The sequence below is a fragment of the Leucoraja erinacea genome, chromosome 8 (genome assembly GCF_028641065.1).
Source record: "Leucoraja erinacea ecotype New England chromosome 8, Leri_hhj_1, whole genome shotgun sequence".
Lineage (NCBI taxonomy): Eukaryota > Metazoa > Chordata > Chondrichthyes > Rajiformes > Rajidae > Leucoraja > Leucoraja erinaceus.
In genome coordinates, this window is record NC_073384.1 from 22,390,258 (window position 1) to 22,405,255 (window position 14,998).

General features: G+C 42.1%; 1 protein-coding gene across 1 annotated transcript in view; it reads left to right on the forward strand.

Annotated features, from left to right (window-relative positions):
• Nucleotides 1–1,189: 1,189 nt before the first annotated feature.
• LOC129699423 (NHS-like protein 1) overlaps nucleotides 1,190–14,998 on the forward strand; it is a 229,287-nt gene continuing 215,478 nt past the window's right edge. Inside the window, 1 exon segment of the mRNA XM_055639194.1 lies at nucleotides 1,190–2,106. Within this exon segment, the coding sequence (XP_055495169.1) occupies nucleotides 1,674–2,106 (433 nt within the window). The 5' untranslated portion in view covers nucleotides 1,190–1,673.

The window sequence follows — 14,998 nt, forward strand, 5'->3', positions numbered from 1 at the left end:
CTCCCTTTTCAAGGGTATAAATCATATGTTCTTCATGCCACCCTCCTGGGTTCCATTCTCCATAACCCTCCAACTTGCCAAAACTAAGCTATCGATGTTCTATCCTGTATTGTTCCTCTTTTAGTCTCCGAGTTGAAGCAAGTGATTTGAGCACATAATCCATGCCTGATACTTGGCTTCAATACCAGTGAGGTAATGCACAGAGATGAGTTGTTTTCCAGATGTTACATGAAAATTAGGTGGATGTAAGATCTCAGGTGGATGTAAGAGATCGAATGGCATTATTTCAATCGCTAGCTGGAGAGTTATTACTGGAGTCCTGGTAGTTATTTACTTCCTCAGTACAGTACCAGGAAAACAGACGTCTAGATCATTATCTGTTACATGTGTGAAATTATAAACAACTGTATATGCCCCACATTACAACAGTGACCATTGATAAAGTACAGTAATGCAAAACATTTAGCAAATATTTGTGAACAACAATGCAAAACGTTTTGGTACATCTCAACATCAGGGAAAGTGCTGTGCAAATGCAGATAATTAAAAAAATACCCATCTCATCCATCACCTCCATTTTACCCACAATACAATGTGTGCTGCTCTTCGAGCATGGCCAGTCATAAGTCATTGCTAAAAAGGTTTTCAGCTGCCTTGGCCATTCTGACAGAAATGTTTCCAGTCTCCCTCCACAAGTCGAGTATGGTGAGGTACAGGTAGAATATAAATCTAGCCTGCAGCAGCATGAAAGGTACAAAGACTCAAGACAACAAGCAAAAGCATACATTTTATATAAATTATTACATAAATTACACTTATATCATACATGCCTATTCTTATTAAAAATAGCATTACAAACAAAATGTGCAACGGAAAGTTGCAGCTAGTAGCGCCATTGCCTCACAGCGCTGGAGACCCGTGTTCAATACTGGCCTAAGGTGCTGGCTGGTGGTATTTTGCATGTTCTTTCTGTGACCGTGTGGGTTTCCTCTGGGTACTCCGGTTTACTCTCACACACCAAAAGCTTGTGGATTGATGGGATAATTGGCTATTGGGAGTGGGAATGGTCGGGAATATGTGGAGAATAAAATGCGATTGGTGCAGAATGAGTATACATAAGTGGCTGTTGGCTAGTGCAGACTCAGTGAGCCGAAGGGCCTGTTTCCGTCTGAATGACTGAAAATAACTTTAGCAGCCATATGCCTCTACTCCACAAATCCCAAGTCATAATATATTTTTTCTTTCCTCCTTATAAAGAGCATTAGAGTTTGGGAGAGCATTGTAAATTCTATCCAATTTATACCACTCCTGGTTTTGTGAATGGCAGTCCATTCCTTGAGTTCAGGTTGTTGTCATTCCTCGTTTACCCGGTCACCCTGTGCTCGCTGTATTTGAATTCACGTTGCTCCTGTTCCTGGTTTCCTGGAGCCCTGTCTCTCCTTTCTGTGTGCCTGCCAGTGGCTGCGTGGACTTTACTTTCAGCCCTCGTTCAGTTAGTGAGAGGCTTTAATTTTGAATTCGCTCTGTAGTGAATATGGCGGATGAGTCTGTGATTCGCGTCCAGTTTTGGAAAGTTGGAGTTGCCTAGTCTATCTTTAAAAAAACCACATTTTCGTTTCAAACTTGCTCGCTGTAGCAAGTACGGGCGGGGAGGGGGATAAAGTTTGCAGAGGATGCCGTTTTACAAGAGGATAGTGGAGCCCCGGCTGGTATCTCGGCTGACGGCTGAAGACTTTGGCAGAGTTGGGGAGGCTGGTACAGAGGAGGGGGACGAGGAGGATGGAGATGGGTTGCAGAGGAGGAAGAAGAGGAGGAGTAGCAGCAGGAGGAAAACTCTGGAGCAGGAGTCCCCGCTGCCCAGTGGCGGCGGCGGCGGCAGCAGGAGGCGGCGAGCCATCCTCTTCGATACCTTGCAGGACGTGTCCGGCTTCACCCTCGTCTCCCTGCTCCGGCAGCTGGCCGATCTCAGCCGCCTGGCCAGCGGCATCTTCCAGGAGCTGGAGGTGGAGGCAGGCTCGATGTGTGCCCTCTGCAGCCGCCTCCACAGCCGCTTCCAGACCCTACAGGAGCGCACCCTCCACCTCGACGCCAAGAAGGTCGCAGTCCGTAAGTAAACAAAAACCGCACTTAAACACCAGAGATACGATGCAACCATCTGCTGCTGCTAAACATAACTTTGTTCCATGTGTCAACCCCCCCCTAACATTCCTGACCAACCTCAAAGAAAAGTTTATAACTTGACATCGCATGTTTTTAGTTAAATCTATGGGCTTGTTGTCATGTTACTTAACTACATATTTATTTAATTACATGTATTTATTCAACGGTGCATATATTTTCTTTAACAACTTGTTTATTTAACCCTAAACACGCGATGTGCTGAATCCTAAACATTTATAGCAGAACCTTTTTTTGGTATTTATTTTAAAATGTTCTTTTGGTTCGCTTCCCTGAGGAATATAAGTGATCTGAGCTGTGTGTTTTCTTTTAAATTGAACCACCGAGAGACCAGCAATATCCAAGGCATCATCAAACAGTTTGTTCTGGAAATGTGAACGAGACATACGCGTAATTTTAATGTGGCTTCGTGAGGCGGGTTGTATGCAACTTGTGTCTAGGGCAGTGAAAAAAACTTGTTTTTAACTTCAAGAAGGGTGTAATTTTATAGGAACTTTTGTGAGTCGAGGGAACTGTAATTTTGTGTTGTGATCTTTGTTGTTTTTTTCCTGCTTGGTCTATATTGTGCTAAATAATGTGTCATTTTGGATGTTGTTTTTCTACCCATCAACTTCGAGGCAGGGTTGATATTTGCATCACCTTTTTGTTTTGGAAAATTCTTAAAACCATGTTGTCACTGTGTTCAGTGTTGTGAAACATTCTTGAATTGTATGATCCAGCCTTTTGTTGAGATTAATAATTCTGAATTGGTTCTGCTTGTGCTGTCCAAATGAGTAGCTAAAGACATGGGGCTTGTAAGGCAACTGTTATTAAGAGGAGGCACTTGAGACACATTGCCAAGAGGTTACAACTCTGTCATAGAGGCATACAAAAGGAGACCCTTGTCCATGCCAGCCATTAGATACCCATCTATATTAATCAATTTTTCCAGTATTTGATCCATAGTCTATTATGACTTGGGTAATTCATGTGGTCATCTAGTTGCTACTTTCACCATCTTCTCAGTCTGTTTCAATCATCCTCTGATACCTCTAAACTGTTTGATCCATACCTTAGACCCAAGTCTCTAAGAACATAGGTTTAGGGTGATAGGAGAAAGATTTAAAGTGAATTGTGGGCCGGTTTTTCACACACAGGGTAGTGGGTATATGAAATGAACTGTCAGAGGAAGTGATAAAGGTGGATAAAATGACACCGTTTAAAATACATTAGGACAGGTTATATGGATAAGAAAAGTTGAGGGGAATAATAGCCAAATGCATGCAAATGGGACTAATTTAAATAGGCACTTTGGTCGGCATGAATGGGTTGGGCTGGGCTGAAGGGCCTCTTTTCATGTTGCGTAACTATGAATCTGGTCCTCGATACAAGAAAATGTTTCCACCCTATTAATGCCCTTCATAATTTAATTCCTCAGTTAATCATAGATTTCAGGACCGGCAGAGAAGAGGGTAAAATATATTTTAATATTGAATTTATTTATTTCCAAAATGATTAATTTGAATGATAAGACATTTTAAAATTTCCCAGCAAAATATTGAATCTTTGAATGCAGACCATGTTTGACATTAGTTCAGTTCGATATTAGCTGAAGGTTTGTTACAAATGGGCCACTGCATGGCTATAGTACTGGCCCTTTGTTTTTGAGTTTAAAAAAATGATACAACCCCACATAGAATGACGTGGTACAGATGATTACACATCTGTCTCTTGGGATGGTATGTTGGGAGTAGTGTAAAGTGATGAGGGATATTACTTCAGCAATACAACACTGATCATATGCCCTTATGTTCTTGTATTGTGGGGGGAGGGCATTGCGGGGTAATGCATCATTTTGGGGTAGTTTGTATGAAAACTAAGGAGCAGGTGGTGATGTGTTGTAGGTGAAGAGAATACATTTTTTGATAAATGTGTTTACAAAAGACCTGAAAAATGCCAGGAGCACCTGCCACTCAGCGGTTTCCTGCCAGGGAATGTTTGTGTCGTGCAGAAAGGATTTGAGCTCTGGATTCTGAATTTTGATGGATCAGGACTTGAACATTTGAGCATTAGGAATGTGCTTTAGCTAAGCTGTAGCTCGCTGTTAACTTGCAGCTCTTATTTCTATGATGGCTCACTGTCTCGTCTGTGTGGAAGTCTGGAAGCCCCCTTTTTGTCAAATCCAGTTTGCCAGATAAAAACTTTGCCACAGTCCGTTCCATTCTGTATCTGATTTGTGCGTATTTGCATTTAGAGGTGAGAGAAGCTGTGGTGATTCTCACTGGAGCTGAGAAAGTTAAGAGAGAATGTAATCATATATAGTTGATGGAATAGATGCAAGTAAACACTGACAGGTTGTAAATGAGTCAGAATTGAGATAACCAGATGAGGTAAATTATAAAACTTTTTTTTTCTAATTAAGAAGGTGTTGAGAACAATTTCAGTTTTTTAAATAGAAACATTGCAGAACTCACTGGGTGGTATCAGGAATGTTACCATCCTCTATGAGGGAGATTTTGTACAATGAGGGATGCCAATGCAGAGACTTAATGCCTTGGGCCAAGATTGTTATTTCCTGCTATTTACTGTACTAGAGGACACCTTATTTTACTGTAGAATGAGTTTCCTTTGGCAATTATTCTGTGATGTGAAAGGCAGCCTGAAATGCTTTTCAGAACTAGAATGCAACAACATGTGTCTTGGAATCGTGCAGTGTAGAAAGAGCATGTTTCTCCGATTGTGTAGTGGCTTGCAGTTTGAAAGATCTACCCAGTCATTCCTACTCACCTCATTCCCCTCTGCAAATGCTCCTTTCTTCACTTGCTCTCTGTTTTTAATGTTGCTTGCATGTCGGCGATGAGGAGCAAAGCTGAACACTTGAAGACCTGTTTTAAAAGGGGTGAATTATAGTAAAACCAGGGTCAAGGGGAGAAGTTGTTGGTTTGAAATTTTTGCTAAACAACTAAATACTCATTCAAGTTGTGCACATTGAGCTCTGCCTTGCTGAAACATTCCTCGTGTTTGGCTGGTATGGTGATGCTCCTGAATCACTACACTGTGATCCTACTTCTGCACTGCCCCTGGCTGTTGTCTTGTAGTCTACCTGCATTCTTATTGTGACTGCGTGGGTTTTCTCCTACAACCCAATGACGTGTAGGTTGTTAGGTTAATTGGCTACTGTGAATTATCCCTAGTGTGGGTAGATGGCAGGAGAATTGGGGGAGTTGGCAGGCTCATGAGAGAGAATAGTGAAATTAGTGGGTAAAGGGATCGTTGGGATTGCTGTGAGACTGAATATAGAGTGACCTCTGGCTGTATCATATAAGAAAACATGAACAAGTTTGGTCCTATTAGAACTTCTTGACTCTTCTAGTAAGGGGAATGAGTTTTTTAGGGGATCTGAGAGATTTTTTTTTATCACAGTTAATAACTGGAATACATTGCCAGAGCAGGCGGTGGAATGAGGTACAATTCCTATGATGGGGTCATTTGGATAGGGGCTTAAATAGGCAAGGCATTGAAGGATACAGTCCTAATATGGGTAATGGGATCTGTATAGATGGTCGTAAAGGACAACAGGGGCCGTGTTTGTGTAGCATGACAATTATTATGAATAATAAGTATTATGCCCTGACTAACATTCATCCCCCACCACAACATATTATCTGCTTTTAGTTAAAGTGGTGTTGCGGGACTTTGATGTGTATAATTTAATTGGTGTCTTTCTTGCATTGGAACAGAGATTAAACGGGTTTAAAAGTTGCTTTGTTGAATGGGAAGATTTTTTTCTGTTAGTTACCAATTTACTCGAACAGTTTTCTATTCCACTGTGAGAAAGCTTTTATCTTCTGTCTCAAAATAAGGAACTCATTTGAGCCCCGATGTCAAGGCTGCGTTGATCTCCTCTGCCTTGATGGACATGGACAACATGGCCACTTAGTACTTAAGTAGGAAATCAAATCCTTCCCTACCTATGCATGTAGTAACCCAGACCAAACAATGAGCCATATCATCACGCACTGATCTTGATACAAATTCAATATGCGATAACTTTGAGATAAGCTGCTTTTTCACAATGATCTCATTGTGGTTTATGATCCTCGAACTTCATTTATCAATGCTGTTCCGGCAAGAGGTGGAAGGCTTTAGAAAGTAATTAATTGGCTATAAAAAGCTTTGAGACTTCCTGAGCAGGTGAAAAGCGATACACTGGGTGCTTTTGATGTGTAGTTTCAGTTGCAGAGAAAATTATGGGGTAATACTTGCCAAATGCAGATTTTGGGTCCACTTCCTGCTTGTTCTGTCTGTGAATCTGCGCCTGCTCACTGCACTACTTGGAAAACGGATTTTCTCTGCAACTAAATGTATGTTATTTCTTGGTTTTCCTCGCACACCCATCAACACCCCTTTATTTAATGTTGAGAGTAATCACTGCAATAAACAAATTCATTGCTCAGATTTGTTCAGTAACTAATATTTAGTTACTGAACAAAGTTGTTCTGGGAGGTTAATTGTCACCATAAATTGCCCTGTCAGGCGAATGGCAGTACAATTAGGGTGGAGCTGATGGGCACGTGAGAGAGAATAGTTACAAGTAAATAAATGGTGGAATGGGATTGATGCTTGTGCTCTGAACTAGCATGGACTTGATCGGCAGAATAGATTAGTTCAGCATCATAAGGAGATTTAAGAGGCATCTTGACAGGGGCCTGAAGGAGCAGGATATGGTGGGACACAAAGTGCTGGAGCAACTCAGCGGGTCAGGCAGTCTCTCTGGAGAACATGGATAGGTGGCGTTTTGGATCTGAAACGTTGAAATGTCACCTATCCACGTTCTCTAGAAATACTGACTGACCCACTGAGTTACTACTGCACTTTGTGTCCTTTTTTGTGAACCAATATCTGCAGTTCTTTGTTTCTAGGATATCAAGGGATATGGAATTAAGGCGTGGAATTAGTGTAGATGGGCATAGTTGCTGCCATAGAGATGGTGGGCCAAAGGTCCTGTTTCTATGCATCACAACTCCATGACTCAGACACTATGAAGATTCTGGACATTTCAGATAATGGATAAGAAGAAACTGTTTCCGCTGACAGGAGGGTTGGCAGCCAGGGCGAAAGATTTAAACGGTCAAAACAAACTGTAAGAATTTTATTAAATATAATGCTGTGCACTGTCTGAAAAGCGATGTGGAAAAAGGAAATTATAGTATTGTTATTGCCACCTCCTGTGTAATTTTGTGCAAAAATTGAATGCACTGTTGTGATTTGCAGTTTCATCACAACTGCTCAATTAAATTGCAGTGTGTATATAACTTGCCCGCAAGGATAACATTTTCAGTAGCATTTAGTTGTACATCATTGATCTTGGAGTCTTCAACATTTTGGCTTAGTTATCCTGGCTGCCGCTTGGCATTGTAGCTACTGCAAGAATTTTCAAGTGTGGCAGCCAGCATGTGGAAGAATAGTGGACCGTAGGAGCGAAGTGTTCACCCTGCTTTCAAAATAAGCTGAGGGAGAGATCAGATTTGTTCCTTTGATGTGTGGAAATATGTCAAAGGTCTCTTGAGTGTGATCAGCTGGACAGTCCACAAGCTGCCTTCAATAAAAAATGCGAGCCGAGTGTTAAAAGCCGGCCATTGATCACGTTTTAGTTAAGACTTGTCTCCTGGGTACTTCAAATAACATTGAGCTGATGTTATTAATTCTTTATCTCAACACCTCTTTCATGTCCTCTTTTCTGTCCTGCATTAATTCTGTTGTTTTTCTCTTGGTGATTTATAATATTGCCCAGTTGCCAATAGCTTAGTAATCCCAGTTAATTACTTGTATTAAAGCCTCGATGCATACTTTAGGACAGATGTTCAGATGAATGGAAAAAAGTAAGGAAATGGTGGGGAAAGGTAACCAAGAATTATTGTTAGACAAAGGCGGGTGTGTAGGAAGTTGATCAAAGCTAATGTATGTAAAAATTAAAGTAGGCGTCAGCTCTGTCTCAGTAAGTCGCCTCTTTCAACATATGAGTATGATCTAACAGCTACTTGAGGGATGTTGTTGTAGGGGAACCTCAATTGCCAAGTCAATGGATATTTTTAAGGCGGAGGTTGACAGATTCTTGATTAGAAAGGGTGTCGGGGGTTATGGGTAGAAGGCAGGAGAATGGGGTTGAGGGCGAAAGATAGATCAGCAATGATGGAATGGTAGAGTAGACTCGATGGGCCGAATGGCCTAATTCTGCTACTGGAACGGGATAGGTACTCAATAATCCAGGTTACAGGATGCTCCAAAAGAACAGCCCAAATGGAAAATGGAGGTGGAAATATTTGTTAATCGAGGAAAATATTGGAGCAATGTTGAGATATGGGACGGAGGCAGTGGATAGTAATGTAGAGGTTGGAATTATGAATAGCAAGAAAGGTGACAAGGGTGAGAGTGGTCTACAAGCCCCCAAAACATGGCCTCTTTATAGGGTGGAGCATAAATGGGGAAATATCTAGTGTGTTTGAATGGCAATGCAATTGTCATGGGAGATTTTAATCAAACTGACAAGAGAGTTATGGAAGAGGAATTGGTTTAGAGTGCCAAGAATTTGCAGTGTGTTATGGAACCTACTTGGGAACTGGCTACTTTAGATCTGATCAAGTTTAAAGAGGATGGATTGGGAAGAGATCTTCAGATTAAAGATCCATCATAAAGTAGTGATCACGATATAAGAGAATTCCGGATGCAATTTGAGGATGAACACCTCGGGACCAAAGCCAGTGGCATTAACTTAAATAAGGGAATTTATAATGGTATGAAGGTGGAGCTGTCTAATGTGGAATGGGGAAATAAGCTAAGAAACAGAAGTTGAATAGTGGCAGATTCATAACACCTTGCAGGAATTTATTCCAATTAGAAACAGGTTTTCATTCATAACGTCAATATCTGTGGTTAACAAAGGATCATTTAAAACTGAAAAGTAGGGCATACAATGTGGCAAGGGTTGTTGTTGGGAAGTTTGCGTTCGAACTAACTAAGGGTGCTGTCTGTACGTTCTCCCTGTGACATGCGTGGGTTTTCTCCGGGAGCTCCGGTTTCCTCCCACACTCAAGTTGTGCAGGTTTCTAGGGTAATTGGCTTGGTAAAATTGTAAATTGTACCTTGTGTGTGTAGGATAGTGCTAGGTCGGCGTGGACTCAGTGGGCTGAAGGGCCTGTTTCTGTGCTGTATCGCTAAACTAAGTTTGTAAGAGAGAGATGAAATGACATGCAAGAAGGAAGAAAATGGATGTTGAGAAAAACATGCATGTAATAAATACAGGAAGTCATAAAGTCATTCAGCATGGAACAGACCCTTTGGCCAGATCCGTCCATGCAAACCACAATACCCCCCCAAGCTAGTCCCATTTGTCTCCACCTGGCCCAAATCTCTCTAAGCATTTTCTTTCCATGTACCTGTCCAAAATATTTTTAAATGTTGTCATTATGATTTAGCACATATCTGGCAGATCATGACTTTTGCACACTTCTACAGGTCACCATGGAAACCATACTGTAGGGTTGCATCACAACTTGATTTGGGAATGGCTCTACCCAAGACCACAAGAAATGTCAGAGATTTGAAGATGGAGCCCAGTCCATCACTCAGACCAGACTTCCCACTATTGACCATCCACACTTCACACTGCCACCGAAAAGCAGCCAGCATAATCAAAGTCCCACTCCAGTTATTTCTCCTCCTCCCTGCCACTGTGTGGCTGAAGGTACAGAAGGTTGAAAGCGCACACAGCCAGCCTCAGGAACACCTGCTTCCCCTCTGTGATCAGGCTTCTGACGGGTTCTTTCATAAACTAGGGTACTGCCTGCCAGGGTAGTTGGTGAGACCACACTGCTGTTCTGGTTGCCCAACTATAGGAAGGATGTTACTAAGTTGGAAAGGGAACTGAAGTGATTCACCACGTTGATACCTGGACTTGCAGCTTAAGTTATAGCAAGAGGTTGGATAGGCTGGAAGACTTCCCAGTCCATCACAGGTATTGACCTCCCCATCATCAAAGGGATCTGTAGGAGGAGCAGCCTCAAAAAAGGCAGCCAGCATCATTAAGGATCCACACCTCCCTGGCCACACTCTCACTTCACTTCTGTATCAGGAGGAGGGTATATGTGTCTGGAAACTGTAACGTCTATGTTCAGGAACGGATTCATCCCCAAAACCATCAGGCTATTGAACTCCGTGCTCCAACTAAACTATGAACTGTCTAGGTTGCACTAGGCATTTCAGGCCTTGTTTTATTTTTGCACTGAATTTATTTATTTATTTAACTATTTTGTTTACTATGTGTTTTTTTTGTTTATTATCTTTTAGGTACTGTCATTGTTGCAGGAAAAACTGCAGCTAATTTTCACACAGCAGTGTGATACTGAGCAGATAATGTAAATTTTTTTTTAATGCTGTACACCCCATCAAACATGTCCTCCCTACAGTACAAGAGCCCGTCATTTCCGCCTTTCCCTCATCTGTCACGTTGGAACCAGAGTAGAAGCAGGTGATCCCCAATCCCAATGGACTGCCTGATGATTAGATAGGATACAGAAGGAAATGTCCCCAGTGTTCTTTAAAATTCTGTGCATGTGATCTGTTGTGCCGAACTGAGATGCCGGGTCATTTTGGAGAATGCTTACTTTAAATTTTGCTCTAACCCTAGACTCCTCACCACTGCTGATTATGTGCTGCAGGCTGCCTTGAATTATTTTGTGCCTGCTGTCCCATGAGAGTTGAGCCCTTTACAGTTTCTGACTTGGTGTTAGCCACTAAGGCTTGGCGTGCTTGAATATTGTGTGCTTTTCTCCCCAACAATACAGCAGATCAAACCCTTCAAAATTACACACGTTCGATGGAGGTAGGATGAATGGAGGCTTTGGAGAACATCAAATACTCAGCTGAGGCATCTTGCGATGACAGTGTAGGGGGAAGGGGATGTGGGAATTAGAGTAGTGATAGTGGATGAAGGCTGATTATTGATCTCGGAAAACTAAGTAAAAGCAAACACTTATGTTATTTTTTTCAAAACATTTTGATATTTATTTTAAATGGGTTCCTTTATGAAAAGGGTGGAATATTTTGCTTACAGACCCATTAATTAAAATATCAGGCCTGCCTTCTTTAATCCTTTGCTTTAAATGGCAGCTTCCACTGGGGGAGGGGAGGCTTTGTTTGTGCTCTCTCTGGAATAGGAGATGGAGCTGTCTTTTCCACTGCGCCCTCTCGAAGCAGTGCTTATGATAATACCACTGCCATCAAACAGATGGGAACCTCTGTTTGGGTTAAGCCCAGCAGGCACCAGCCACCTCTGCACTCTCAGTGTCTGAGCAGAGCGTTTCACATCAAGTTCCCATGGGGACAAGGCACACAATGGGTTTAAACAAGATGTTGCCTTGCTGCATCTTCACATTTGTGATATTTTTGTTTTCCGAAAGCAAAAGGGGAAAGGGGCTCACAAATCCTTATTGCGTTGAGAAATTATAATCGTAATTTAAAAGTGAAAAAAAAATGCACAGTATGGCATTCAATTGTTTGATAACCACAAATATTTAAGGATGGGATGTAATTCTGCAAACTAGCAGCTGGAGAGAACTGTATTCCATGTCTTTCATCCAGGCACCTTTGTAACTGAGAGTTTAATGTTTTCAGTTCATATTAGTGAAGGGTAGACTCTTTTATTAGTGGCTTGGGGGAAGTGTTTTGAACCAAAGCTCTAACCTCCACTAGCCTTTTAGCTTCACTCACTGGATGTGCAGTAGATATTTCCTGCTGTGGGAGATTCTGAAACTAGACATCTCCCACTTACCACACTCGAGGTGAAATCTTTTTTTAAGAGTCACAAGACTCGGGAATTCTCTTTCTCTAAGGGTGGTGGAAGTAGAATCTTTGAAGGTTTTTAAGGCAGTATCAGTAAGATATTTGAAAAACAAGCTTCTCAGTCGTGATTAAGTTAATTGATAGTGCAGTATTATGGTTCTGTGTGGCCTTTTACTGTTCCTCATTCGTATCATCAATTTGGCTATTCACTGCACCTGTCATGACCCGAGAACATTGCAAACTATGTTACATTACGTTATAACACCCTTTCTAGTTTAATGACATCCTTCGTACAGCGGGGGACCAGAACTAAAAGCATTACAGGCACCTAGTGTTTCACGTGAAAAGCAGTGTGTAAATCAAATATATGCCAGGCACTGCATGCGACTACGCTGACATACGGTGCCAGGCAAAATTTGAGTGCGTTATTCCAAAAATTATAGTGCATAAATTAAAGTTTAGTATTTAGACAAACATGTTTGTCTAAAATCGCGTAAATCAAGCATGTGTAAAATGGAAAGAACCAGTACCCCAAATGTGGCCACCTTATACACCAAAACTTTCCAAATCTTGTACTCACAGATGAAGGCACGCATGCTAGACACAACGTTCCTGTGTTGCCACTTCTATGGAACTTTGTACCTGCACCCCAAGGTGTCATAAGTTTTAGGAGCAGAATTAGGCCATTCAGCCCATCAAGTCTACTCCACTATTCAGGGAGGGAGTTAGATGTGGCCCTTGTGGCTAAGGGGATCAGAGGGTATGGAGAGAAGGCAGGTACGGGATACTGAGTTGGATGATCAGCCAAGATCATATTGAATGGCGGTGCAGGCTCGAAGGGCCGAATGGCCTACTCCTGCACCTAATTTCTATGTTTCTATGTTTCAATCAAGGCTGATCTATCTCTTCCTCCTAACCCCATTCTCCTGCCTTCTCCCCATAACCCTTGACACCTGTACTAATCAAGAATCTATCTATCTCTGCCTTAAAAATATCCATTGACTTGGCCTCCACAGCCTTCTGTGGCAAATAATTCCACACATTCACTACCCTCTGACTAAAGAAATTCCTTCCCATCTCCTTCTCAAAGGATCGTCCTTTAATTCTGAAGCTAAGACCTTTGGTCCTGGACTCTTTCCCTAGTGGAAACATCCTCTCCATATCCACTCTAACCAAGCTTTTCACTATTCGGTAAGTTTTGTCTCTGTGCCACAACAATCCCAAGGCTCCACCATCCACTATGCAAGTCCCAGCAATGTCATTGCAAAATATATAACCTTGCATTTAGCTGAATTAAACTCCATTTGTCACAACTCGGCCCATCGGCCTAGTCAATCAAGATCCCATTGTCATTCTCAACAACATTCGTCACCATCGACTATGCCATCAATTTTAGTGTCATTTGCAAACTAAATAATTCCTGCTACCATCATTCACATCCAAATCGTTAATATAAATAACATAACTGTGGATCCAGCACTGATGTCTATGACGCTTGTACAGGCCTCCGGTCTGAAAACCATCCATCTACCACCACCTTTCTTTCAAGCCTACTTTGTATCCAATTGGCCAGCACAGCCTGGATCCCATGTGAGAGATATCTTATCCCTCAGACCATCTCTGATTTTTTATCATTTCCTGTCGTCTGCCTTCCACAGCTACCAATCTTATCATTCCCCAGCCCTGCATGGCCCTATTTTATCTGCCAAAAATCCATAAGCAGAACTGCCTTGGCAGACACATTGTTTCTGCCTGCTCCTGCCCCATGAGTTTGAAAATAGTCAAAGAGTCTGAAGAAAGGTCCCGACCTGAAACGTCCCCCATCCTTTTTCTCCAGAGAAGCTTCCTGAGCGCAGAGTTACTCCAGCACTCTGTGTCTATCCCATGTGATCTAACCTTCCAGACCAGCCTACTATGCGGTATCTTGTGTAAAGGTTGGCTAAAGTCCATGTAGACAACATCTACCGCACTGCCCTCGCCAATCATCTTGATCACCTCTTCAAGAAAACCCCAAAAGAATATGACCCCACATACTGCAGCGAGGTTGCCTGGTTAAGCAATGATGTCTAATCATGGTTGTAATATAGTTCCTGCTGCAGTTAGCTTTATGCAAATATCCAACAGACAGCTATTAGTTAATCACCTAATAACTATGATTTTAAGACACAGTCCTGACTTTGCACTAAGATATTCAATTACAATTTCAATTAAAAGCACAGCAGACAAATCGGGCAGCATTTCTGTATGAGGAGCACTCTACAGGCATTGCTTTTGCCTGGATTATTTGATGTGGACTCAGACACCTGCTTACTCTTTGAGGCTTGTGACTCAATTTTCATTGTGGCGTTTACCCCTCCAGAATAGTGGGTAACGTTCCCAACATCTGATCGGTAGCAGAGTACGCGGCTTGCTCAGTACTGCAATGCATGGGAATGTTAGCCAGGATGGCTGGCACAAGCCCACAGCACTTTGACCAGGGGCTGCTAATTGATTGACGGTATGCTGAGCAGCAAAGCTGCAGAGATGATTCCTGGCTTGTGCTGAATGGCAGGATTTGCTGGTGCAGAATAGAGGCTTTACAGTAGATTTCTGCTTCTGCATCTCCATACCGTAAAGAGAGGTGAGTAAATTTGTTACAGCATTGCATGCAGTTATGATGACCCATATTATAGGTAGGATGTGAAGGTGCAGAAAATATTCACAAAGGTTTTGCCGAGACTGGAGGGGTTGAGTTACAAGGTGAGACTGGAAGGCTTGGGCTCTGGAGTGAATGCTTTGCATGAAGGGATTCAAAGTAAATAGTAAATTTGCAGATGACACAAAGCTGGGTGGAAGTGTGAACTGTGAGGAGGATGCTATGAGAATGCAGGGTGACTTGGACAGGTTGGGGGAGTGGGCAGATGCATGGCAGATGAAGTTTAATGCGGATAAATGTGAGATTATCCACTTTGTTAGCAAAAACAGGAAGGCAGATTACTATCTAAATGGCGTCAAATTGGGA